Source organism: Watersipora subatra, chromosome 4, assembly GCF_963576615.1.
Source record: "Watersipora subatra chromosome 4, tzWatSuba1.1, whole genome shotgun sequence".
Classification (NCBI taxonomy): domain Eukaryota; kingdom Metazoa; phylum Bryozoa; class Gymnolaemata; order Cheilostomatida; family Watersiporidae; genus Watersipora; species Watersipora subatra.
In genome coordinates this window covers 24,799,790-24,826,899 of record NC_088711.1, presented here as the reverse complement: position 1 = coordinate 24,826,899, position 27,110 = coordinate 24,799,790, and the positions used below count along the sequence as shown (strand labels likewise).

The 27,110-nt window shown below is 35.9% G+C and overlaps 1 protein-coding gene across 1 annotated transcript; it reads left to right on the top strand.

Moving 5' to 3' along the window:
- Nucleotides 1-130: 130 nt before the first annotated feature.
- On the top strand, nt 131-27,110 carry LOC137393442 (uncharacterized). Its single transcript, XM_068079995.1, has 10 exons — nt 131-226; nt 5,236-5,716; nt 7,344-7,589; nt 7,905-8,080; nt 8,753-8,896; nt 10,066-10,168; nt 11,411-11,541; nt 20,446-20,561; nt 22,116-22,193; nt 25,514-27,110. Exons 1-10 carry the CDS (start codon nt 131-133, stop codon nt 25,704-25,706), a joined length of 1,764 nt encoding a protein of 587 aa, XP_067936096.1. The 3' UTR covers nt 25,707-27,110.

Sequence of the window (27,110 nt, the reverse complement as noted above, 5' to 3'; positions counted from 1 at the left end):
TATGTGTTTGACGACGCTCAGTAAAACTTTGTTAAAATACTGACCCTTATTGCATTCTGATGTGGAACTTCGACTACAAAGGGGCTTGTTGGCCAAATATATTGGTGCTTTGACCGTTAAATAGATAGTAATGGGAAGTAGTGAATCCGCTATACCGAGAAGACATGAATCCAATAGTAAAGTGCTAGACATAAGTCGACATGTTTCTCATAAGGCATTTGTCAAGGTATGCATAATCATTGGCCTGTTGTTTCAGTTAAGTAAACGATTTATTGTTGAAATTTGATCGGCCTTTTTATTGTTAAATGATCCAACTCATTAGAAATTGACTTTGCTTAATTTGTTGTATATTTTCTTATATACACAGCAGTAGCTAACAGTATTTTTAACTACATGCTTCCGTATTGATTATTTTCAAATCATGTTAATTATCAGTCACGGTTTTTTATGGAGCCAAGTTCTGTTTTTTTATTTATTGTTTTGCAGGTATTGACTGTTTTATTACTATAAATTAAAAAGCAGTTTTGGACTGGTTTGTTGCAAGACCAACTTGCACAGTTGATTGCTTTATCACAAAAATTTTTGTGATAAAGCCAACCTTTATGACCTGCAAATGTGTAAAGCTGTTATGTTCTTTTTGTTGCTTCTAAACCTTGATCGATATTGACATTGAGCCAACTACAAAGTAACATATGCTAGTCAGAGCACTGTTTCTCTTACCATACTAGTAGGTAATAACTTGAACTTTTTCAGAAAGTTGACATTTAGATTATGACCAGTTTTTGAAAACTATGTATTTTTTGTTTGTATTTAAGGCCTGTTGCTTATTTTTCATACTGCTAGTAAACTTTAAACAAACACGCGGTAAATAGAAATTTAGCCAAATAGATAATGGCTGAAACCATTGTTGCCGACAGACTTAGTCGAATGCTTGGATTATTAGTCGAAATTGGAGACTGCCAAACATCCTTGTTTTATAACACTATCATTTTGCTACAATTTCTAAAAAAGTGCACATGTAGCCCATGGGCTCGCCTAGTCTCACACTCAAAGATTTCCGCCACATCCACTAATCCCCACACCCACAAAACACGCAACACACACAAAACATGCAATACGAACAAACAAGTTGTTTGTGTTGCGTGTTTTGTGGGGGTGGGTGTGGCGAAAAACCTTGAGTGCGAGACTAGACTAGTCCATGATGTAGCCATAACATGAATATTATGTCATCTCAAAAGATTTCACTATATAGCCTATATAAAGATATATCTACAAATGTATATATAAATCTCAAAGTTTGTCTGTCGCCTGTCCAGCTATAGCGATTAAAATCTAGGAGTGAAAAATGCACTTCGTATTAGATTTGAACTCACAAAGATTGCAACTGCAAGTTTGTATACAAGTGCATTTAACCAACAGCCTAAGACATTCTTACCATTCTCAATGCACTTTTACCATATACTGTACAAGTATATCCTTTTCTCCATTGCACATGCTAAATTATTAATTAATACAGTGTGCCCACGCGTTACGTTGCCCCTGTTATAAGATTTTTTTGCCTTACTCCATGAAACACGATGCTTTTTCATCCTTGCCATACTAGAGCAAATTTGTTTGCCGCCATATGATATCAACAAAATTTTCTATTGAATTTAACATTTGGCAGTCGGTGTATTGATTACGACCAAAATGCCGATATGCTGTTCACCGAAATTCTTCCCACAACGTCTGAAAAAGATTCACGATGCTCATTATTTCAGTTTAGCGTTATTTGTTATGTTTTAGTAAAAATGAATTCGAAAACAAATAAGTGATAAAATTTTAGCCCATGACAAAGTTGAAGTTTAGTTTAGTAAAATACTTACTATAACCAATGATATAAACCTCCATGATATAAATGATATGAAGTGGGGTTGTATATCATTGCTAAAACTTAGCTTCAAGTATGTATTTAGGAAGCTAAATTCATTTAAGTTAATTAAATGTTTATGTAATACGTCTGTCTCAAAGGTAAAACCTCCCAACGGTATGTACTGCACGTAGTACATTGTAATGTTACATTTTTTTACAGATCATAACCACTAAATACACTAAAAAGTTAATGTACGTAATTACAATAACTGTAGGTAACTACAGTAACACATTTAAGCACATTTGCAGCTGTTTTATTTTTTCTCCTAATTGATTTCGACAAAACATTTTCTCATGATATGAAGTTTGAAAATGAGAATGGTAACTGTGATTAGGTAAAAATAAATCTACTATCCAAAGAATTTTTTATCACCCGAGCAATGTCGGGTATTTATATATATATATATATATATATATATATATATATATATATGCTAGGTGAATGCTCGGCGTTGCCAAGGTAATAAAAAAGTCTTTGCACAAAAAACTTAATTTTTATTTCACATTTAACAACAATTACCATTTTAACTTTCAAACATCATACGGTATCATGAAGAAAGTGTTTTGTGCAGTTAAAATAATGTAAGAGATAAAATAAGACAACTGTAAACATGTTGAAATGTAGATGTGAAATAGTTAGCAAGTAATGGCTAAATGAAATCTATTTTGCTGCGATTACAATAAAAATGATTTGGTATATAATTATGTGGTTTTAGTGTTGGCGTCGTATGACAAAAATTTTGTATAGAGAGATATAGAAACTTATAGTAAATATCTAAAGCAAACACTCTCTGGTAAAAATCGTCAAAAATTTTATATACACTACATACCATATTTTTAAAAAGTGCATGTATAGTAAAAATTACTAACAAAATAATATGTTAACCGTAGTAACTATAGTTACCTACAGCGACTTTATTGTATTTAGTGGTTATGATCTGGAATAAAGTGTAATATTACCATGTACTACGTTCAATACATACTGTAGAGAGTTCTTACCTTTGAAACAAACGTATAACATAAACCTTGAATTTAACTTAAATGAATTTAATTTACTAAACACATACTTGAAGCTAAGGTTTAGTATGTAGTTTACTAAACTTCAACTTTCTCAACGGCTAAATTTTTATCACCTAACTGTTTTCGGTTTCGTTTTCACTATAACTTATAATGAATAACGGTGAGCTGAACTGTGATAGAGAGAGCGGGCATCGTATTACTTTCAGGCGTTGTGAGTAGGATATCGGCGAATAACTTATCGGCATCATCGTTATTTCGACATAATCAGCACACCGACTACCACATTTTAATTTCGAGACAATTTCTTGTTGATATTGTATGGCGGAAAACAGTCGAACAAAATTTTCGCTTTCATATGGCAAGGTTGACGAGAAGTTGTTTTCCACTTACTAAGGCAAAAAATAAATAAAGGTAATAAATATTACACATTTAGTGTTGCGACTGTGTAAACGCAGTGTGTAAACACACTGCACACACTAAATGTGCTCAAAAGGAAATGGGTTTACTGTATATACTTTTTACACATGTTTAGTGTGTGAAAGCATCTACAGTATATGGTAAAAGCCATGGCTGTGATAAGAACGGCGAAGCCTTATGGTTAGGCGCGCTTGTGAGTAGACTTGCGATTTGAATGTCGCGAGGTCAAATCCAGTAGGTCATTTTTCGCTACTAAAACTTTATTGCTTCAACTGAACAAACGAATAACAAAGACTTGTATATAAATAATCTATATTTCTCAATAATATAAACAAACTTTGAGAAATACGTTCGTCGTCTGTTTTGGTATATCCAGCTATTGCTATTATTAGTCTTGAAATGAAGAATCTGTACTTAAATATCGCTATTGTTTTAATAAATATTTGAGACTACCAGCTTATGACGTAAGTTAGTCAAATTTCTTGGGTAATCATTTTATTACTCGTGCAATACAGCGCATTCACCTAGTATATATTTATATACTAGGTGAATGCCCTGAATTGAACGAGTAATAAACAAACCGCTTATAAACATTACATTACCTACATTCCCTTACCTACTACATTACCTTTACACTACATTACCTGCAATCGTTTATAAGCCGTTTTTATTACCTTTGCAACACCAGGCGTTTGCTTAATGAGGCTAGCTGGTCATTGTTAGGTGTTATCGCAACATCGTTATTGGTATTTTAACCGATGTATTGAGTATGTTCACTTTTCTTAATCTCCATGCTTAGTTGACCATGTAGTCTAATGGAGAAGTCTTGGTTCCGAGTTCAAATCCTCTGCAAAACGGATATGTTGTTCTTAAAACTTGTTACTGTAACTGGACAGACAGCGGGACACTGAGATATAAATAGATACTGTACATAAATGTAAGATATATATATAGCTTGTTGAACAAGTAAACATGCATGTCGGTAAAGTTTGTTCAGCTTTCAACAAGTCAAATTTTGCATAAAAACTGGAATCTTTAATCAAAGGAACACACAATATGTTGTCTATGTATATATTATTACAGTCATGTGTTTCCAAATGACATAAAAATGATTTGCATGCTTATCAACAAAATTATCTATGTGAAATATTTTACCGGTACATCAATTATAACATAGCATATGTTTAGCTGTTAGAGTTTGCAGAAAACTATAAAGCTAAACTAACGCTAAGCTAAATATAAATTTAAGTAACAGGTAAAAATTTAATATTAACATAATAATATTTTTGTCCAATATTATTTTTTTTGTCTAAATGGTTTGAGTTTCTGACTAATAGCCTAAATTTTTCAAAAGGCTTTAATTTCAACAAACGCCATTTCGGAAAATGTATATTTTGATCAATAAACTCTCAGTAAAATAACCATAAACCAAACCCAGGCACTCAACTGATCATAAATACATTCTTGAGGAAATATTTTGAATATGGTGACTCGTCTTATGCAGCTCTCTTTATAAGTTCTGTTTAGGCGAGGAAAAGGTCAAACTCGCCTTTTAACCCTGTTAACTTGCAATTTATTGGTATTTAGTGTTTTTGTTTCAAAACATACCGGCATATGTGGAAATGAATTTCACTATTTTATCTGGCACTGTTGGTTATGTTAAGATTAAGTCTATAATATCTCTGCATTATTACTGCCATCTGTCCACAATATTATGTAGTTCTGTTGATCTTCTTGCATATCTGTCTAATGTTTCTTATGTAGATAGATTGATTATGGCTTGCTAGTGTATTTATTGATAGTTAACCCGCAGTAAAGCATACGCAAGTGAATTCATTGTGATTGAAAAATTTTCTTTACCAAATAATGTATCTGTTATGGCTACAGCATTCACGAGGGGAGATAAACTATAATTGTCTCACCGAAATTCCTTGGGACCTGAGAGACAGCACAACCATGTATGAGAAAATTGATGCATCATTTAACCACATCAGTGATATCCCCGAGGAGGTCCCACTCAGGATTCCTCATCTTACTCAACTGATTTTAAGTTACAACAAAATCTCTTCACTTCCAGAAACTTTCGCACTGTTTTTTCACCTGCAAGAGCTGCGCTTGGACCACAATGAACTGGATGCTGTGCCTATATCTGTAACTAAGCTTGTCACTCTAGAAAAATTAGACCTATCAGACAATCTTATAAAGGAGTTGCCGGAAGAGATTGGTGAGATGAACTCATTGGCTAGGCTTAATCTCTGTAATAATAGATTACGACAGCTTCCTGTAGAATTGGCACAATGTCCTCTACAAGTCATTCTTGTACAAAACAATCGTTTACAGAAGCCTTCTCAAGAGGTTTGTGATTTGGGTGAGTACAGTTGAAAAAGCTTAACTAATACTGCTACGTGGCATGTGAGAGCACTATTACATAACATGAGCTAATACTGAGTGAGTGTACATTTTTACAGTCATGTGATCTTAGTTGATATTGGTGGATACTTTGAAATGACACCAATGAGTGCTTCTCTACTATGATTTAAATAGTTATAGTGTACACAGACTATACGAATAGATTTATCTATATAAATCTCCAAGTTTGTCATTGTCTGTTCAGATGTCTGTCTGTTCAGATGTCTGCCTGTCCAGTTATAGCTATTAAAATCTGTGATTGAAGAGCTCGCTGACTGCTGGATTTGAACTCACAGAGATTACAACCGCAAAATTCAAACCACATATTTAACCACTGAGCTATACAATGCTCAGCATTCTATCATATACCGTATGCCCACTCTTACGGTGCAAAATTGCATGCTAAATGTGCACTTTTGATTATCAACCAATATTAGCTTTTGAATTTGTTATTGTTTTAAATTGTTTAAAAACTAATTTTTAGCTACTACCACCTATTTTTTTAATTTTGTAGTTTTTAAATGTGCCGTTACAATTTCAAATGTGGCATTACATTTTTATTTCTGGTTTTCGCAAGGTCTGATAGCTACATCGGTAAAAGCTAATACATTTCATGTGGACAATTGTATTATCTCGAGTAGGAATAGCCTCTACATTCTCTCTCCATTCGGTCAGACAAAGTACCAGACAAAGAAACTCCGATATCTTATTTTTGCATTTGTACCAGTGTCAAGAGGTACCAGTATCATCGTATTCAAAGTTTTGATGGATAGCTTTTGCTGGAACAGTAATTATACACACATTTTTATGCACGATTTGTTATGATTAATTCAACATATTTAGGATTTTTATTTTGTTTTTTCAGTTCGTATTAATCGTATCATTACCAAATCATCTTTTATTGTAATTGTAGCAAAACAGGCTTAATTTAGCCATTACTTGCTAATCATTTCACATTTACATTTAAACCCTTTTATCTTTGTTTATTTTGTTTCTTAATTTATTTGACCTGCACAAAACATTTTCCTCATGATATGAAGTTTGAAAGGTACAGTTGCTTGACAAAGTTTAAAAACCTTGACAGTTGTTTTATTTTTTCTCTTAATTCATTTAAACTGCACGAAACACTTTTCTCATGATATGAAGTTTGAAGGTGAGAATGGGAACTATTGTTATATGTTAAATAAAAATAAATTTTCTGTGCACAGACTTATTACCTGGGCAATGCCAGGCATTCATTTAGTAAATACAGTATATGAAAACCAAAATGTTTTTCAATGAGTGTTAGTAGCAGTGCTTTGAGAGGTACAATAAAAAATTGTCGTTTGTTGATTCAACACTTGCTTTTTAGCTGTAGCAGAAATGTAATATCGATGTGTATGACAGAAGTGCTGTACTGCCATCAGCTTTAAAATTGTTTAGATTTATTCGCAAATCCTAATTCTTAAGCTAGCAAGCAGGCTCTAACAGGCTGACAGCAGGATCTAAATTTTTATATTGGTTTTATTGCATTTTCACCTGAAGCGATTCAGTTATTAAAAAAGCTATCAACTTATAGTGTAAATTAAAGTACAATATATTTGCAGGAAGTTGGAAGACAATTGAAGCATTGAGGTCAATGTCAAGCGGTCTTCCCACTCAACAAGTGACATATACTCTCGAGTTTCCTAGGATACTGAGTCCACATTTGCTTATGTCCAGCCACAACGCTAGTGTTAGGAATCTTGAATATTCCCAGCTGCAAATATTCCCTGATAAAGTTAAGACACCCTTAATACCACCTATTGGTTCATCTACTCTCGTCGCAGCAGATCTTAGAGACAGAATTGTCGGCAAGTAATTTTTTCTCATATTTTCAATTTTTTTGTCAACTATTCGCTGTTGCCTTGTCTTACTAATCAGTGCCAAGGTCAAGGTTGAGAAAAACTATTTTCAATATATTATGAGATTTTCCTCTGTGACTTCAACAGAGTTAGGGTGAACCAGCATCTTTTCTAGTCAATGGTTATTCTACTTATGATGGTGTTGATAAAGCAGGCACGCATAGACGTAGCTAGCATAGACGTGTTTATCGTAGCTGATAAATAGGAGATAAATCCTGTGACTGTCTGCAGACGAAAATAATGTTGGAACGCTTATTTGTTCAGGTTTGATATATGGAGCTGCTATTGGTGATGCATTAGCCTTAGCTACGGAACAATTATCAGTGGATGAGTGTCTTTTTCACTACAAGCCTTTGACACTGTGCTACGATGATATAATCAGAGATGAGCACAGGACACACTGGAAGAAGGGGGATTGGACTACTGCCTTTGATCAAATGGTGAGAGTTACTCAACTATTAAAATACAGACAGATGTAATAAAGAGTTGAGCATATTGTAATAAAGCATTTTTAATTAATATGGCGGTGGCTTGTCATGTTGTACAAAGATTTTAATCTCCCTAATGCTGTTTTCTGCCATCTAATCTAATAAAAAGAGGCAGACATTTGCTGAGTCATCTTAATCTATTTATTTCTTTTCTACTTTTCTTTATTTTCTTTTTCTAAGTAGTCTTTTTTTAGTTGTAGTATTTATTTATGTCACAAGCAAAGCAAGACACCCTTATTTGAATAAGGTTGATATTTTGGATTTGTCCTCTCTCTTCTACTCCAAAATTATAGTCAACACATTTGGTATGCCGCAATCTATTCGAATGAAATAATGAGAAACTGATTTTCTTATTAAATTCTATAGATGGGTTACATTGATGTTTGCAGTGAGTAATGAAGCATCAATAGATGCACTGTGTAATAGTAACTCTATAATCATCATCTTAATGTAATAAACCTACCATTTCTGGTTCTCACTGCCAGTCTTAGGTGAAAAACAAGAGTGCACTTTCTTTTCTTTGAGGAGCGGAATGTGCAGACTACTAGTCTTTTATTTGAGGAGTGGAATGTGCAGGTTACTAGTCAGCCTTTGTAGCTCTATTATTTTCTGTTGTTTGCGCAGGCTTTGGTTATGGATGGCATCATTCAGTGGGCAGGTGTGGTGGATGAACTCGAGTTTGCCAAGAGACTCTTAGCCTGGCGTTATTCGGGGTTCCCTGAGCTTGGCGATAAGCATGGCTTCTGTCTGTCCAAATCAACGGATGAGGTACAAATATTTATTCATTAGTGCTTTGCTTTCACAGGCTAGGCATTAATGTTTACAGACAAGATAAAAGGCAGATATCTTTCATCTACCAAAGTAACCAAAGTAGCTGTCTAGTATTTTGGCATTGAGTGATTTTTGTGTATATTCATTGCTTACATGAAGAATAAACTAAAATACTGTAATTGAATACTACTATTAAATAAGAGTTGCTCCAGCGTGTACTCCGTATTCATATCTTCTTGTCATCTTCTCTTCTCTTGCACGCATGCTAGAGTCATCTTCTCTTGCACGCATGCTAGAATCAGTCATCTGCTTTAAACAGAAAGGGTAATTTTATTTAGAGCTTTTAGCTTTTCCAAATAAATGATCAATGAATATTTATCAAGTAAATATTCTTATAAAGAATTAATTTTAGGAAGCTGTAGTTTCACAGCAGATGCATTTTATTTTTTATGGTTTAGCATCGTATTGCATGTGAGACGCATTGAAATTCTGTAAGATAAATCATCGTTCATTTTAGTTAACAATTTCTATTTTATGATACACATTGTGCTTCATCTTTGCCAGAATTATAAATGAATTTGTGCTCACATGAAGTGAGGGGCGTGATGACAATAGCCAGTGCTCCTAATGATAGTTTGTGGTGAGAATGGATTGAGATCTTAGCGGTATATGAGCTAAGAATGAACTTACTACTTTGTCTGACGCTCGTAGTTAAGTTGTAACATCTATAATTTTTCTGTTTTATCACTGCAATCTGTTCACAATATTATATAATTCTATTGATCTGCTTGCATATCTGTCAAATGTCGTCTGGAATATACCTTTTTTGGATGAGTTAGTTATGGCTTGCTTACGTACATGTATTTATCAATATTTAACCTGCAGTAAAGCATACGCAGGTAAGTTCATTGTGATTAACCAACTCTTTTTATCAAATAATGTATATGTTATGGCTACAGCATTTACGGGCATGTCATGAATGCTGTAGCCAAGATCCTAGCAAGACGGCATACTAAGCATAGCCGAGTTGCTCATGGAAGAATAAGCTAAGAATGAATTTATTTTTTATAAAAGTAGAAAAGGTGCTAAAAGTGATTGATATGTTGTATTGAACACGTGGTAATTCTCTGCTTTGCTTTAATATTTAATTTGCCGGTCTTCTTAAGATAATGTGTGATTCTGAGTTTACCACCGACCCCCATCGTGTTGCTGCCAGTCAAGATTCTGAGGTTGAAGATGATGTTGCCCTTGTACGAGCGCTCATTACAGGTTGGAATAATGGAAAATATATTTTACAAGCTCATCAAGTATGCCAGCACCTTGCATACCATTTCTGAGCTGGAGCAAGTGTAGTTGCATATCCTCATATATAATATAGACTGTTTAGAAACTGTCTCATATCCAAGATGGTCCTGTCCCAGTACCATCTTGCAACCTTTCCGCGCATATTCTCAGGGCCTGCTTTAAATAGTTTAATTTGCACGAAGCATCATTTGTAACGACGAGTGTTTGACATGCGTGTAACTGTGTTCAAGGTATGAACACACTAGTAAGTTTTTGCTAACACTTTGTGTTAGCCATTGCTCTCCCGCATGTCAAAAATATGCTCATGTAAAACCACGTTTGAGACATATTGATATGCTTCTATTTGAAATCAACCAAGTCATCAATCTACTTCGACATGCGTACCTCGCAAAAAATAAATTAATTGTGCTTTTATTTGTTACCGCGCAGCGAGCATCAAGAAAAGGAGCACAGAAAGTTCGAAATACAAAAATACATAAAATATTACACAAATTAGGCAGTAAAAGATGGCAAATTAGTATAATGAATAAGATAACTTGTTGGTTTTTAGCATTTCTGGTTGTTAGAAAAACATTTTTCAGAAAGATGAGTTTAAAATACGGTTTTTCCTTCTTTGCTACGTGACTTCATCGCATATTTAATTAACCGAGTATTTAATTAAATATTCATCTGTTTTACACACTGTTTCTATTAATCAAATTTCCTACTAATGTGTCACCCGTCCCAGGGTCTTTGTGCATTTTTATCATTTAGCTTATCCCTTTAAAGATCCGCCTGTGACTTTTTTGCAGTCTAAAAATGCTTTGAAAATGATAGACAGATGCTTGATGTCACTATATCAGTGATATTAAGTCTGGACGGCTCAACTAAACACACTCTTATACTCTGTATAGCTGCTGTCACTATCTAACATCATTAGTTTTATTTCAAGTGCATGCACGATTTACTAGGCAAACCTTTTTTTATCATCTACAGTTGTCTACTCCTGCGAATACTACACTTGCTCAATATCAGTCGGCAGCTATTTGTTAAAAATGTTAAACTGCTGCTTGGTGCTGCTGCCCAATGATAAGCTAAGCTGTCAAATATTCCTTTTACTTAGAAAATGGACTGTGCTACTGCACGAACGTCAGACCCCCGTAAATAGCATTACCTCTCGAGTTCCTTGCTCTAAATAGATGAAGTTTGGATTGTTTCTAACACCAGGTATTCCTCACTTTCACGATTTGGAGGAAGTGATGGCAAACTCAGTCAGACTTTGTAAAGTGACTCACAGTTCTTCCACATGCGTCACAGCTTCTGCTTTTCTCTCAGGGATTGTTGCTCTCCTTCTGCAGGTACGACGCATTTACCTTTTCGAAAAATGTGAACAAAGTGTGAGCTCTCTCTAGAAGGCAAATAAAGTTCACTGACCGTCTGCTGGTTTGAATACAATACACGGTCTATATATCTTTGATGCAATCAAAGTGATTGATGTCCTAGCCAGCTAGCTGCATGCTAATAATCGCCTCAAACGGTATCCGATGGTACATCCGCATTCTCAAATGTTTCCAGGTGTAATCTGAGGTTAGCACATCCGTAATACCTGTATCATTTATTTTGCGTGCGATGTAAGGTTGAAGAAAAATTGATGTGTGTACCTGAAGTGTACCTGAAGTGTACTTGCGTATACCTGAAGTGTACCTGTGTGTACCTGAAGTGTACCTGCGTGCACCTGAAGTGTACCTGTACATGTGGGTAAGTGAAGGCGCGCCAATGCTGTGTGAAACACTCTCATAGAACTGATCTTCAGTTATCTTCACTTTCTACCTGCTTTTTGTGTCTACATCGGTTTCCTATTCCTACACATATGTTACGGTCGAAGTTGCAGATAGACCAATTTTCAACACAAGAATATATATCGTTGGACCAGAGATACTTTGCAGAGTATAAATAGACATGGTGTAACTCCGCTAAAAACTTGTCTACTGTCTAGTCTTTGCTTTCGTTTCTTTTTGGAGTTTTGCATCTTCAAAAGACGTTATTATAGTAACTTACACTCTACTTTTGTAAAAACATAAAACAATTTATCTATTGTGGAATAATTATAAATGTTGTTCATTTTAATTTATTTATTATGGCGCATGCTTGGTACAGGCCAGTGTTGGGTTTTATATTTAAGCTAATTTATTGTGTAATCTCATTTAATTTCCTAATCAATATTCATCCATAATCAATAATTCATAATCTAGTATATAAATATTTCTATTTAGTCTATTTTATGTGCGCTCATTGAGAAGCTTGTTTCACCAAAAAAGCAGCTCAATTTGTTAATAATTACAGTAGTATAGTAATCTTAATAGCAATAACACTGATTGAAAATGGTTCACAGGAAATCAGTTAATTGAGGTCGATGAGTTCATTGTACGAACAGATATGATGCGGTGCTTTACATCTGAAGTCATAAATGTTTTGAGTTATATAATGTATTTAAAAACTTCAGAACTCAATAAAAGTGACTAACACTACAAAGTGGAGATGACAATGTATCGATCAGACAGAGAATATTCCATTGAGATCACTTTTCACTGTTGCTTTTTGACAGATAATAATTCTGACTAGTTGCTAGATCAAATTGTTAATAAAACATTAAGTATATTAACATCTACATCAATTTACGCTGATATCATAAAAATGTTCTACTCACAAAAATGTATTAACCAGCAGTCGGTATAAACATTTTAATATTGTTCTCTCTCTGCCAATGACATACATGAACTTAGACATCTCTCTTTAGCGATTCCCACACGATGTTAAGCTGATAGAGAAATTTTATACCTGCTCACTGAAACATTGAATCCAATGACTATCAGTTCATCAGTTTAACAAGCATTCATAATAGTTTGATGTCAAATATGACATATTTTGTTGTCTACTTTTTGTTTAAATTACAAGAAAAGATAACTCTTACTTTTTGTACTTCATATCTGGTAATGCACTGTTTGTGTAGCATTCTCAACCCATTTACCAAACGGCTAAAACATAGATAATACATGTGAAGAACATTTTTTTCTAATGAACTATGGACCAACTCTCAGAAACAACATCATTCAAAATACTAGAAGACTAGTTTCAATTTAAATTTATTGAAAGCTATAGCCAAACATGTTTAAAAGCAAAGCAGCCATTGGTATGAAAGATAGGCGTGCCGTCATAGCGCTTACGTCACTAACTGCTGAAATTCAAAGTATGTAATGATTCATCATGCACTTCAGTCTCAGACAATAACATCACAATATAATTCTGTACTTGTTCCAAAGGAATGTTCAAAATCTACAAAACACTAATCTGATGACCTCAAAATCTTCTCTCAAGGCTTGTCAGATCAATTAAACAATTGATGAATATAGCGAAATCTCTCCGTTTGTAGATTGATAGTGTCCCTAACTCCGCAGCATTAACTCTCTTAACTCCGCAGCATTAACTCTCTTAATTCCGCTGCATTAACTCTCTTAATTCCGCGGCATTAACTCTCTTAACTCCGCAGCATTAACTCTTTTAACTCCGCAGCATTAACTCTCTTAACTCCGCGGCATTAACTCTCTTAACTCCGCGGCATTAACTCTCTTAACTCCGCAGCATTAACTCTTTTAACTCCGCAGCATTAACTCTCTTAACTCCGCTGCATTAACTCTCTTAACTCCCGCGGCATTAACTCCCTTAACTCCGCAGCATTAACTCTCTTAACTCCGCTGCATTAACTCTCTTAACTCCCGCGGCATTAACTCTCTTAACTCCGCAGCATTAACTCTCTTAACTCCGCGGCATTAGCTCTCTTAACTCCCGCGGCATTAACTCTCTTAACTCCGCAGCATTAACTCTCTTAACTCCGCGGCATTAACTCTTTTAACTCCGCAGCATTAACTCTCTTAACTCCGCGGCATTAGCTCTCTTAACTCCGCGGCATTAACTCTCTTAACTCCGCAGCATTAACTCTCTCAACTCCGCGGCATTAACTCTCTTAACTCCGCGGCATTAACTCTCTTAACTCCGCGGCATTAGCTCTCTTAACTCCCGCGGCATTAACTCTCTTAACTCCGCAGCATTAACTCTCTTAACTCCCGCGGCATTAACTCTTTTAACTCTGTAGCATTAACTCTCTTAACTCCGCGGCATTAACTCTCTTAACTCCGCAGCATTAACTCTCTTAACTCCGCAGCATTAACTCTCTTAACTCCGCAGCATTAACTCTCTTAACTCCGCAGCATTAACTTTCTTAACTCCGCAGCATTAACTCTCTTAACTCCGCAGCATTAACTCTCTTAACTCCGCAGCATTAGCTCTCTTAACTCCCGCGGCATTAACTCTCTTAACTCCGCAGCATTAACTCTCTTAACTCCCGCGGCATTAACTCTTTTAACTCTGTAGCATTAACTCTCTTAACTCCGCGGCATTAACTCTCTTAACTCCGCAGCATTAACTCTCTTAACTCCGCGGCATTAACTCTTTTAACTCTGTAGCATTAACTCTCTTAACTCCGCGGCATTAACTCTCTTAACTCCGCAGCATTAACTCTCTTAACTCCGCAGCATTAACTCTCTTAACTCCGCAGCATTACCTCTCTTAACTCCGCTGCATTAACTCTCTTAACTCCGCGGCATTAACTCTCTTAACTCCGCAGCATTAACTCTCTTAACTCCGCAGCATTAACTCTCTTAACTCCGCGGCATTAACTCTCTTAACTCCGCGGCATTAACTCTCTTAACTCCGCTGCATTAACTCTCTTAACTCCCGCGGCATTAACTCTTTTAACTCTGTAGCATTAACTCTCTTAACTCCGCAGCATTAACTCTTTTAACTCCGCAGCATTAACTCTCTTAACTCCGCGGCATTAGCTCTCTTAACTCCCGCGGCATTAACTCTCTTAACTCCGCAGCATTAACTCTCTTAACTCCCGCGGCATTAACTCTTTTAACTCTGTAGCATTAACTCTCTTAACTCCGCGGCATTAACTCTCTTAACTCCGCAGCATTAACTCTCTTAACTCCGCAGCATTAACTCTCTTAACTCCGCAGCATTAACTCTCTTAACTCCGCAGCATTAACTCTCTTAACTCCGCTGCATTAACTCTCTTAACTCCCGCGGCATTAACTCTTTTAACTCTGTAGCATTAACTCTCTTAACTCCGCAGCATTAACTCTTTTAACTCCGCAGCATTAACTCTCTTAACTCCGCGGCATTAGCTCTCTTAACTCTGTAGCATTAACTCTCTTAACTCCGCAGCATTAACTCTCTTAACTCCGCTGCATTAACTCTCTTAACTCCGCAGCATTAACTCTCTTAACTCTGTAGCATTAACTCTCTTAACTCCGCAGCATTAACTCTTTTAACTCCGCAGCATTAAGTCTCTTAACTCCGCGGCATTAGCTCTCTTAACTCTGTAGCATTAACTCTTTTAACTCCGCAGTATTAACTCTCTTAACTCCGCGGCATTAGCTCTCTTAACTCTGTAGCATTAACTCTCTTAACTCCGCAGCATTAACTCTCTTAACTCCGCTGCATTAACTCTCTTAACTCCGCAGCATTAACTCTCTTAACTCCGCAGCATTAACTCTCTTAACTCCGCAGCATTAACTCTCTTAACTCCGCTGCATTAACTCTCTTAACTCCGCAGCATTAACTCTCTTAACTCCGCAGCATTAACTCTCTTAACTCCGCAGCATTAACTCTCTTAACTCCGCTGCATTAACTCTCTTAACTCCGCAGCATTAACTCTCTTAACTCCGCAGCATTAACTCTCTTAACTCCGCAGCATTAACTCTCTTAATTCCGCAGCATTAACTCTCTTAACTCCGCAGCATTAACTCTCTTAACTCCGCTGCATTAACTCTCTTAACTCCGCAGCATTAACTCTCTTAACTCCGCGGCATTAACTCTCTTAACTCCCGCGGCATTAACTTTCTTAACTCCGCGGCATTAACTCTCTTAACTCCGCAGCATTAACTCTCTTAACTCCGCAGCATTAACTCTCTTAATTCCGCAGCATTAACTCTCTTAACTCCGCAGCATTAACTCTCTTAACTCCGCTGCATTAACTCTCTTAATTCCGCAGCATTAACTCTCTTAACTCCGCAGCATTAACTCTCTTAACTCCGCTGCATTAACTCTCTTAACTCCGCAGCATTAACTCTCTTAACTCCGCAGCATTAACTCTCTTAACTCCGCGGCATTAACTCTCTTAACTCTGCAGCATTAACTCTCTTAATTCCGCAGCATTAACTCTCTTAACTCCGCAGCATTAACTCTCTTAACTCCGCTGCATTAACTCTCTTAATTCCGCAGCATTAACTCTCTTAACTCCGCAGCATTAACTCTCTTAACTCCGCTGCATTAACTCTCTTAACTCCGCAGCATTAACTCTCTTAACTCCGCAGCATTAACTCTCTTAACTCCGCGGCATTAACTCTTTTAACTCTGTAGCATTAACTCTCTTAACTCCGCAGCATTAACTCTCTTAACTCCGCTGCATTAACTCTCTTAACTCCGCTGCATTAACTCTCTTAACTCCGCAGCATTAACTCTCTTAACTCCGCAGCATTAACTCTCTTAACTCCGCGGCATTAACTCTTTTAACTCTGTAGCATTAACTCTCTTAACTCCGCAGCATTAACTCTCTTAACTCCGCTGCATTAACTCTCTTAACTCCGCTGCATTAACTCTCTTAATTCCGCAGCATTAACTCTCTTAACTCCGCAGCATTAACTCTCTTAATTCCGCAGCATTAACTCTCTTAACTCCGCAGCATTAACTCTCTTAACTCCGCTGCATTAACTCTCTTAATTCCGCAGCATTAACTCTCTTAACTCCGCAGCATTAACTCTCTTAACTCCGCTGCATTAACTCTCTTAACTCCGCAGCATTAACTCTCTTAACTCCGCAGCATTAACTCTCTTAACTCCGCAGCATTAACTCTCTTAACTCCGCAGCATTAACTCTCTTAATTCCGCGGCATTAACTCTCTTAACTCCGCGGCATTAACTCTCTTAACTCCGCAGCATTAACTCTCTTAACTCCGCAGCATTAACTCTCTTAACTCCGTGGCATTAACTCTCTTAATTCCGCAGCATTAACTCTCTTAACTCCGCGGCATTAACTCTCTTAACTCCGCAGCATTAACTCTCTTAACTCCGCAGCATTAACTCTCTTAACTCCGTGGCATTAACTCTCTTAACTCCGCAGCATTATCCAGTTACATAAGCGGGGTTGTCAGCCTTCTTACTAAGTGATTTTATAGAATATCTAGTCAAACGTCAAGTTAATATATTCTGATATTTACCTGATACGTACATGTGTGTCAAAACTGGCATAGTTCGCAGCAAATGTGCGTTTAAGAAGGAATTGTATTTTGATAATTCACTTTAGAGCTTAAAAAATAATGATCAGTAGTACTTGAAGTAAAAATGTATATAGTATTATATTATATATAATAAAATATAAATTTTATTAAATATGATATAATAAGTTTATATAATTTTTATATATTTATTTCATTTTATAAAATAAAAAGAAGTAAATATATATAGTACTAACTGAATACCCAGCGTTGCCCGAGTAATAAAAAATTCTTTGGACAGAAAATTTATATTTATTTAACATATACAACAATTACCATTCTAGCTTTTAAACTTCATATCATGAGAAAAGTGTTTTTGTGCAGTTCAAATGAATTAAGCAAAATAAACCACTGTAAAGGTTTTCAAACTTTTTCAAACAACTGTAACTTTTAAATTTCTTATCCTGAGAATAGTGTTTTGTTGAAATAAATTAGGAGGAGAAATAAAGCCGTAAAGGAATTAAAATGCAAATGAGAAATCATTAGCAAATAATGGCTAAATACGGTCTATTTTGCTATGACTACAATGAAAATTTATTTGGTATACAACTATATGATTTTAGTTTGTTTCAACGTTGGCATCACAAGGCGAAAATATCACATAGACATACAGAGTGGTATAGAAACCCATAGTGATTATCTAATGCGATTACATCCTGGTAAAAATCATCAAAATCATCATCATTAAAAAGTAGTAACAAAACAATATGTTAACCTTGATAACTATAGTTACCTACAATAGCTTGAGTGCATTTTGTCGTTATGGTCTGCAAGCAGATGTAACATTACAATGTACTACATGCAGAGTTCTTACCTTCAAGACATATGTGTAACATAAACGCTGTATCTAACTTAAATGAATTTAGCTCACTAAAAACATACTTGAAGGAAGTTTTAGTATGTATTTTAGTAATCTTCTAATTTTTAACTAAAATGTTATCACTTATTTGTTAGCGAATACGTTCAGAACCGTAACGCTGAACTGAGATAGCGGAAAAATAGCATATCGACATTTTTGTTATTTTATCATAATAAGTGCAACAATTGCCAAATTTTAATTTCGAAAGAAATTATTGTTGATATCGTATGATGGAAAACAAATTCGCCCCATTATGGCGAGGACAGAAAGCATCGTGTTTCATAGCGTCAGGCAAAAAATATTTTTTAACAGGGGCATTGTAACCCGTGGCGCAATGTATCAATTATTAAATCATTTATTTAGCTGGTGCAGTCGCGTAAAGGGTGTACCGTATATAATTAGAGCGATAGTATTTTTAAGAACTGTGTAGATCAGTGGTTAAAGGCGTGGTTAGAAACTTGTGGTTGCAATCTCTGTGAGTTCAAATCTAGTATGTAGTGAGCTTTTCACTCCAAGATTTTAATAGCTACAACTGGACTGAAAAATAATTATAATATAAGCATAAATATGGATACAAACTAAATTAAGTATAAATTAGTAAAATGAATTTTTGGGGGTTTCATTGAGACACAATAATCATAGCAACTTTGGAAATAGAGTGGATGGTAAAAACAGAAACTGTAACTTACTTTAGCTTACACTGTAAATACTTTAAATCAATTTAATTTATACGTTTTTATAGCTTTCATATTTAGTTTTTACCACCCTTTTAACTTGCAATTTAATATTTTTTGAAAAGTTTTGAATGTCACATGTTGGAAATTACTATCCGTATCGAGACAAATATTTCCTTAGATTTTGTATCATATGTTAAGAAATCAATATGGAATGGTGTTCATCATGAGGCCAAGCTTGACTGTAACTTCTTCTGGTTCTGATTTGGTCACTGATGACACAATTGAGATGTGTCCACACATAAAACATTTTTATTCAAAACTATCATGTTTTAATTCTAAAAGGTATCTCAAATCTAAAGTAATATCAAGCTTAAAATTGGTACTTTTTGTGACTAAATTAACCAAAATTATATACGATTATCATTTACAATTGTCACTTGACAGCAAAAACCAAATAATTTGTGATGCATTCTGAATTCCTTTTTAATATTCTATAAAATACTCCCAAAATTGCTGTTAACATTTCCGAACATTGGCCAACGAACTTTTCTACTACAAATGGTCATTTCACTGATCTCTGGTCTCTATGCTGATTGGTCAATTAATACAGAGAGGTGCTGATTCTGGATGACGAGCAAGTCATAGTATTCCATTACTTACAGAACCACTACTTGCTCAGCCCTCATTATTTACTGCTGTAGTAATCATATGCCGGAGCATGTGCAGGGATGACACGGGTCGTCATTTCTCTACTCAACGCTTGCTATAGCCATGAATTATTTATGCATTTTGGGTGCTTCCACTTGAGGCATTGTATGCTAAGTTGTAGTTCCTTTCTACATCGGCACCTTATTTTACATATGCACTTCTTTTTGAGTAAACTCCTTGGTGTCTTTAGCTTGTAAAATACATCTGAAATTTTCTCCTAAAGTTACTGATTGAATGTTGTGAATATATATGTAAAATCATTGCTGTAAATATGGCAGTATGGAGGCAGACAGGTTGTTTTCTAACGCTGAAAGAGTTTTTTGGTTCCTCACTGCACAAAATTACCTACATAGTTAAGCATGCAGTGACCTGGTTTGGTACACGGTGACCTAGTTTAGCATGACCTGGTTTGGTACATGGTGACCTAGTTTAGCATGACCTGTTTTGGTACATGGTGACCTAGTTTAGCATGACCTGGTTTGGTACATGGTGACCTAGTTTAGCATGACCTGGTTTGGTAAACGGTGACCTAATTTAGCATGACCTGGTTTGGTATATGGTGACCTAGTTTACCAGAGCTGTCTTTGGCTCCTGTAAATTTTGATCTATTATATTATGTTGTTAGGGAACTAACTGCCAACCAGATCATTTGGCCAAGGAGGCATTCATAGCAGCACAACAATATTTACCCAACGAAGAAAGTAGGAATAAATTTGCAGCCATTTTCGAGAATCCAGCCAAGTAAGCATTGTATTTGTGTGGATACACTCATAAAAAGTATTTGTTCATAAATTTACCTCCTCTCTCATATTTCTTTTCTGCCTTTTCATTTTTTGTTACTTAGATTTATTTTCCGATCTCACTCAACCACCTTGCCGCTACCTCCAGTCTTCCCTGATTGTTTAGCTTTCAAAATTGATCCTTCTCACATTCACAGTATTTCACACTCATAAAAGACGAAATTCAACGTAAAATGAAGCATTTCACTACACTCAACTTTTGCCAATCTTCGTTGACCTAGTTAGTAAACACAGGAAGTCAATAAAAAACTTGCTGCTCATTTACCATGCCTTCTGGTTATTTATTTGTCTTCGGAGTGGAGCGTATGAAAGACTTAGTTTCTTCACAAGCCTATTCTAACGATGAGGGAGGTGTTATATTCTATTCGTAAGTTATCTGTAATGAGAACTGTTTATGGGCTAAGAATGACCCAGTAGACTAGGAACATGATGGACTGACTGCTCTATTCCTGATATTTGTTGCTCTTAGCTGAACTCTATCTTAGTCAAGATACGCATGGCTTAGCGACAAATAATAGCACTTCCTATTGACTACATAGCCAATGGTAACACAGATCTGATATCATGGTAGATTGACACTCATTAGCAGATATTTTAGTTTTAGTTGAGACCTATTTGTTTATTAAGGGAATATGCATTCCTACTTACCACTGGCTTTAATGTACCAAACCTCTATTTAGACTTAGGCCCATTTTAACTGCACTCATAACTGCAGCCTGTAAGGTTTGATGCAGGGTGTAAGGGCTAAGAAGGCTAATGTGAGTAAAAAAGAAAGACAATAAGGAAAATGAAAGAGGGAATTTAGATTATTAATAGAATAAAAAGGCCAGAGCTAAAGCTGCCAATAGCATAGTCTTACATCTTACAGCAAAGTATGGTTCCACAAATATCTTCATCACCTCTCTTTCCCCCTTCTCTCACCTTTTTGTTCTCTCCTTCCCTCCTCATATTCAACACCCCTTTCTATCACTCTCACCACACCCTCTTCTCGCTTTTGGTGTGCACAAAATTCTGTCCCAAGCAGCCATTTTGAATCCCTTGTCTATCAAAACACGACTGACCAGGGGAGGCTCTGACCTGTCTCATTGTCACCTGCTATGGATATCCTAACGCTACTAGCTCTGGACGGTGTAATGTTAGTTTCCTTCATTTTTGCTGTAAATCCTAACAAAAGTTTTGATAATCTCAGCCCGAAAACTATAATTAGCTGCGTTATTTTTAGGTTACTAGCGAACCTTTCTGGGAGGCATTATAAATATGTAGCGATGACACACTTAAACCTCTAGCCTCAGTTCCCTTAATCCTCTGAGCACTCGTATAGGACTACACCTTCTCTAATAGTAACAGTTACTCCGCATGTCATTTTATTTTGTTGTATTATCATGCCACAGCAGCCAACAGACCAGTCTGTGCTCGAAAGGCAGTGCTGGTCATACGTGACTAATTTCTTTTTTATGTTAAGTTGCGACCACAGATGTTGTGTTATTATTTGAAGGGGAATGGAAGAGAAAGAGGGATGTATGAAAGCATTGCGTGTGGCGCTGCAGTCTCTGAGATGGGGTAGAGATTTCAGGTGAATATTCTTGCCTTACTATTAATGGCAGGATTTCAAGTTGAGCCACATTTTATTTCTGGCCATACCCCTTATGAAGAAGAGTGTTGGCTTAGCTCGCTGCAAATGAAGTCAGGCGGAGGTGTCAAATATATACCTGATGAAATACCAGATGAATAGGGTATCACCTCTTGTGCTTGCTCTTCTACTTGCGCCTGTACTTCTACCTGCGTGCACCCACACCAGTGTTCGCACATCTACACCGACATAAGTATCTATGTTTATCAATGGACTGTACCAGCTTCATATCACTGTATCACTGCTTCATATATCTGTATCACTTCATAGACTTATGCCTATTGCTTGTTCGTGTAGACCCATTTTTGTCTTGATTGGCACCTCTATCTGACTTAGTGATACACATACGTGTGCCGGCACCAGCTGTCATACTTGTATCTGTACTCTGTGTGAGATCAGGAGAGGTACTAGTACTTCTCCTGATCTATTCAATACTTCTACAGGCTAGATAATGTACTGAGTTATTAATAATTACTCACTTGGTGTTAGCTTAGTAGTGGCTTTAGCATTTTTAGGTCAAACATGTCAGCTTATGTGGTGGTCTCATATTGAAAACAAGGTCTGGCCTGATCTGACGTCAATGTGAACATTAAGCTGGCACTTATATATCATCAAATTAGTCTCTCAGGAGTTTTTATGGATAAACATTGAGTGCTGAATCGTCCAACCGAATTATACTTAATAGTTAGACTACCGTCACACAACCAGTTTGTCAGATGGTTTACTTTTAGCTCTGAATCTTCCTGCTGTGATTTTTGAAAACATCTGCTAAAATCTGTTGTGCATCTGCTGGCTCTCTGTCGACCAGCTATAGTTGTGAATTTAAAAATATTTATATGATGTTTGGAAAGGCCCGTTTCACTCTGACCTTGGGCTGTTTTAGAGGTTGTCGTAATCTGGTTTGCTGGGGATGTATTCGGTGGTTCACACTAGCGCGTCTGTCTTTCTTGGAAATTTCTCATACTTTGGTCTATATTCCCTTCCTCTCTTAATGCATCTCTCAGATACATTTTATCAACTTTAACCTTTGTCCTGATTAGTAAGATGGTTAGAAACATCAAATGCTAGTTGATAGCACTGGTTGGTTATGACAGCAATAAACATAACATTTATGTTGCCGTATATCCCTGTTTCAACGTGAAATAGCATACCGATGGTAAGTAAGGCGGACACTCTTCTTTGTGTTTTATTGTCTTAAAAAGTATTTTTTATTGTGCCACTTCTATTTCCTTCCCTATTGTTTATAAAAGTATTGGGTGATAAATCAATAGCCAAATTATTATGAGTAGGCCTAGTTGTTGGATGTATTGGCATGATCAACAAATGAAACTTGTAAAAACATCCCCCAACATATAGGTCATTTTATTCGAGACGCTATCTGTTACAGACACCAGTTCTTATCAAGCCTTCATTTAAAAGGTATCCTCCCAGGACTGTGGGCGAGAATGTCATAATTTTAGGTGTAGATGATATACTTGTGATCTGTTTGGTCAGGAGAAACAGGTTTACACTTAGCCGGAACTATTAGCCTGATGCTCTGACCATTCTAGAGATTGTTAGAAGTCTCGAGATATACATGTTGGGTGTGTTTCTATCTTCCTTGAAGTGCTATATCTATTTTTAACATATCTTCTATGACACGTCATAGAAAGTGACAGACCTATTGTGTTTTAATAGATGACAAAAGAGAGAGTGGGCGGAGTTTCAGATTAGTGTATGTGGGTGTGTCATTCACGTATGTGGGTGTGTCTTTCACGCAGTTATATTGCACTCCTTCCAGCCATCCAACTCAACCATACTGTAATGCCAGAGCTGAGTGATTATCTAGCTTGGTTCACATTTGATTAAACAAACCAAATCAAAGTACAGAATGGATTTCATACTGAGTATAGACAACTCCACATGCTAATCATTATCTTCTAGATTTGAACTTCATATCAAGTTCCGCACATCAATTGTACCATCTTACATGTCCTTGCTTCAAGGACAAAACTATTTGATAGTTATTTAATCAGTGAGGGCGTTTCCTGCTCCACCCCACCAGTGCCAATCATGTGAACTTAAACTATCTTCAGCATTAAAAGTACTGCTTGCTACTGAAGTGTATAGTGTGGTTGGTGTAGATGGCTTGCTGGTCGATAAGACACAGTTTATATCTGTAGTTGAGAACTCTTTTGTGTCGGAGTGAAAGTTTCTGAAGGATGGCATCATAGAATGTAAAATTTTTGATGAGATCAGAATTTTGGTGTTTTGGTGATTGATATCACCAAGAATTGTTATTTTTGGTGATATCACAATATCAAAAGATTTTTAATAAAGTCATGACATGCAAAACAACCATTAATAGTTGCAGTCATGCATGAAGTATGAGTGCAACAAGGATGTTCTCTGTTTTTATATCAGATTCAGCAAAGTATTATAAGCTAATGCTCCTCGGCATTCATTGCCTTCATGTAGCAGTGGAAGAGCTGCATCGATTGGACAAGTGCTATATCTTGGAGGCACACTTTCCTTTAATGGCCGTAAAAGTCAGAAATCGAATATGGTACTACTTTATGACGATGCATGAGGCTATTTTTTTATTTTTCCTACATTGTTTAAATTGTCTCAGATTTAGTTTCTAGTTTTGAAGTTTAAAATGGTAAACCAAAAGCCAATAGCATTGTACATGTACTTGCAAAAACTGTTATCGACAGTATGGACTCAATCTCGTTTCTTGGAAAATACAATTCCTTGGCGAATCTCTAAAACACAATGAAAGCCCAAGATTTGATCCGCTCTTTATTTTAAAAGGCTTCTTTGGTCAAACCATAGCTGATAGTGGCTCACGCCAAGTTTGTTTATCATTCTAAAATATGCAGCCTCATTAGGAGTAAGTTGAATCAGACAAATGTTGGCAAACTTTATGTTTTGCTTCATTTTTGGTAAAAGAAATGTAATTATGTTGCTAACTTTTGCCTTTCATGTCAGAAAATAGCATTTTGTAGAAAACTTAGAAGTTGGTGTTCAACCGTCTAGAATCTCTAAACGGAAAAATAACACGTAAAAATAATGATTGCTAGCAGCTACCGTAATGATCAATAGCAATTTTTGTCAAAAAGATTCTTTTGTAAAATTTAATCTTGGTTAGTTGGCTTAGAATAAATTAACACAACATGTAACACGATATTTAATCAAACCACTTGTGAGGTGATTTCTATATAGGCTAATGATGTAGGCTTTCATCAGTGGCTAGACATTGCATACATTTGCTGGCTATGTAGGCTGACTATGATGAAAGTTGTGATGGCTGGAGGAGACTGCAAGGCAGCGGCTACTATTACAGGTGCCGTTCATGGTGGTCTCACAGGCTACAGCCATCTGCCACGAGATTATGTTCTCCAATTACTTCCTCAACAGACTGATTGGCTCAATGTGAAAATTAATCACCTCCTTGACCTTATGGCCATCCCCTGAGTTTACTCGTTGCAGACTAGAAAACACCATAATGCTCTTTAATTTTACATTTGTTACCACTAGCCATATATCGTGTCATTTGTGGGCATTTCCAGAGACCTACTTACAATTCTGGTTTTTACTGATGGTCGTTGCCCCGTCATGACAACTACCAGCGAGTGAAACATCCTGTATGTCCCTACGCTTGTAACTTGGGACTTATCATGTGACACTCATTGGTGCTTGAGACTGAATATTTATTGAGTTTATATGTATTCTGAAACCTGACTGCATACAGACACCTTGTATACTTCTCTCTCACTAATACTTGTACTAACAGAACATTTTAGGTAGGCACAAAATGCTGACAGCCCTTACTGGGGAAGTTCTAGTGCTCAGGATATCTACGATACTTATAAAACTGTGTTAAGTATTATAAATATATCCTATTGAGTATCCATTTATATCTTTAGTATAAATATTAATTCTGTCTGGCAAAGCTTTTTTTGAAAACTCTAACATTCCTTTGAAATAGTCACAATTATTATGCCTAATTATATAATATAATTAATATGCTTGTGATTAGCTTCTCATCAATATTTCAAGTTTAAACCATATTTCAGTCTTGCATATCTCATATTAGATTTTAGTGTTTATTCTCCATTTCTTGCTCAAGATTTCCGATTTCTCTGGAACGTAACTAACTGTGCAATTTCTTTGGGTGTATTTCGTTCTTTCTTGATAGTGGCTTATGACTCATGTTTTATTTCAAGTCGTGTTTGTATTGTTATGATATTATCAACATCAATTTTTATAACGGAATTCATGCGTCTGTTGCTCTTTATTGTAAAGTGTAAGATTCCAGTGACAAACTCAAACATTTGGAGTAAAGCTAGGTGTTCGATGTTTCACAGATCATAACGAATGGCGAAAAATATACCAAGATGAATTGTCCTTAAGTTTAGTTTTGTTTAATTATGTATAGGACTATCTTTTGAACATAAAACAGTGTATTTCATTATTTCTAGCATATGCTATAGACACCTGTCAAATCATTCCAGTAGTAGAAAGTGACTGAAATATGAATGAAAACAATCTGAGTCCACTTGAGAGTTGTGACTAACTTGTCACCTAACATTTACTCTTATCTATAGCAAATGTTCCTGGTTCATTCCCTTTGTTTGAATTATGCATTTGAGGCACTTTCTTGTTTTTTCAATTATTTTTATTATTATCAAGCAGTGCAATTCGATCTTAGTTATACATTTATGTAATTGTCTTGCCATTTATTGATTGAATATGCAAATAGCAACATATTGCCATGTTCGAATATCTTTTTCTCTTCTCGCCATTCAGCATGACTTGTTTTATCAAAGACATTTTTTGTACTGAACAGATTGTTACAACGCTGAATTACTGAATAAA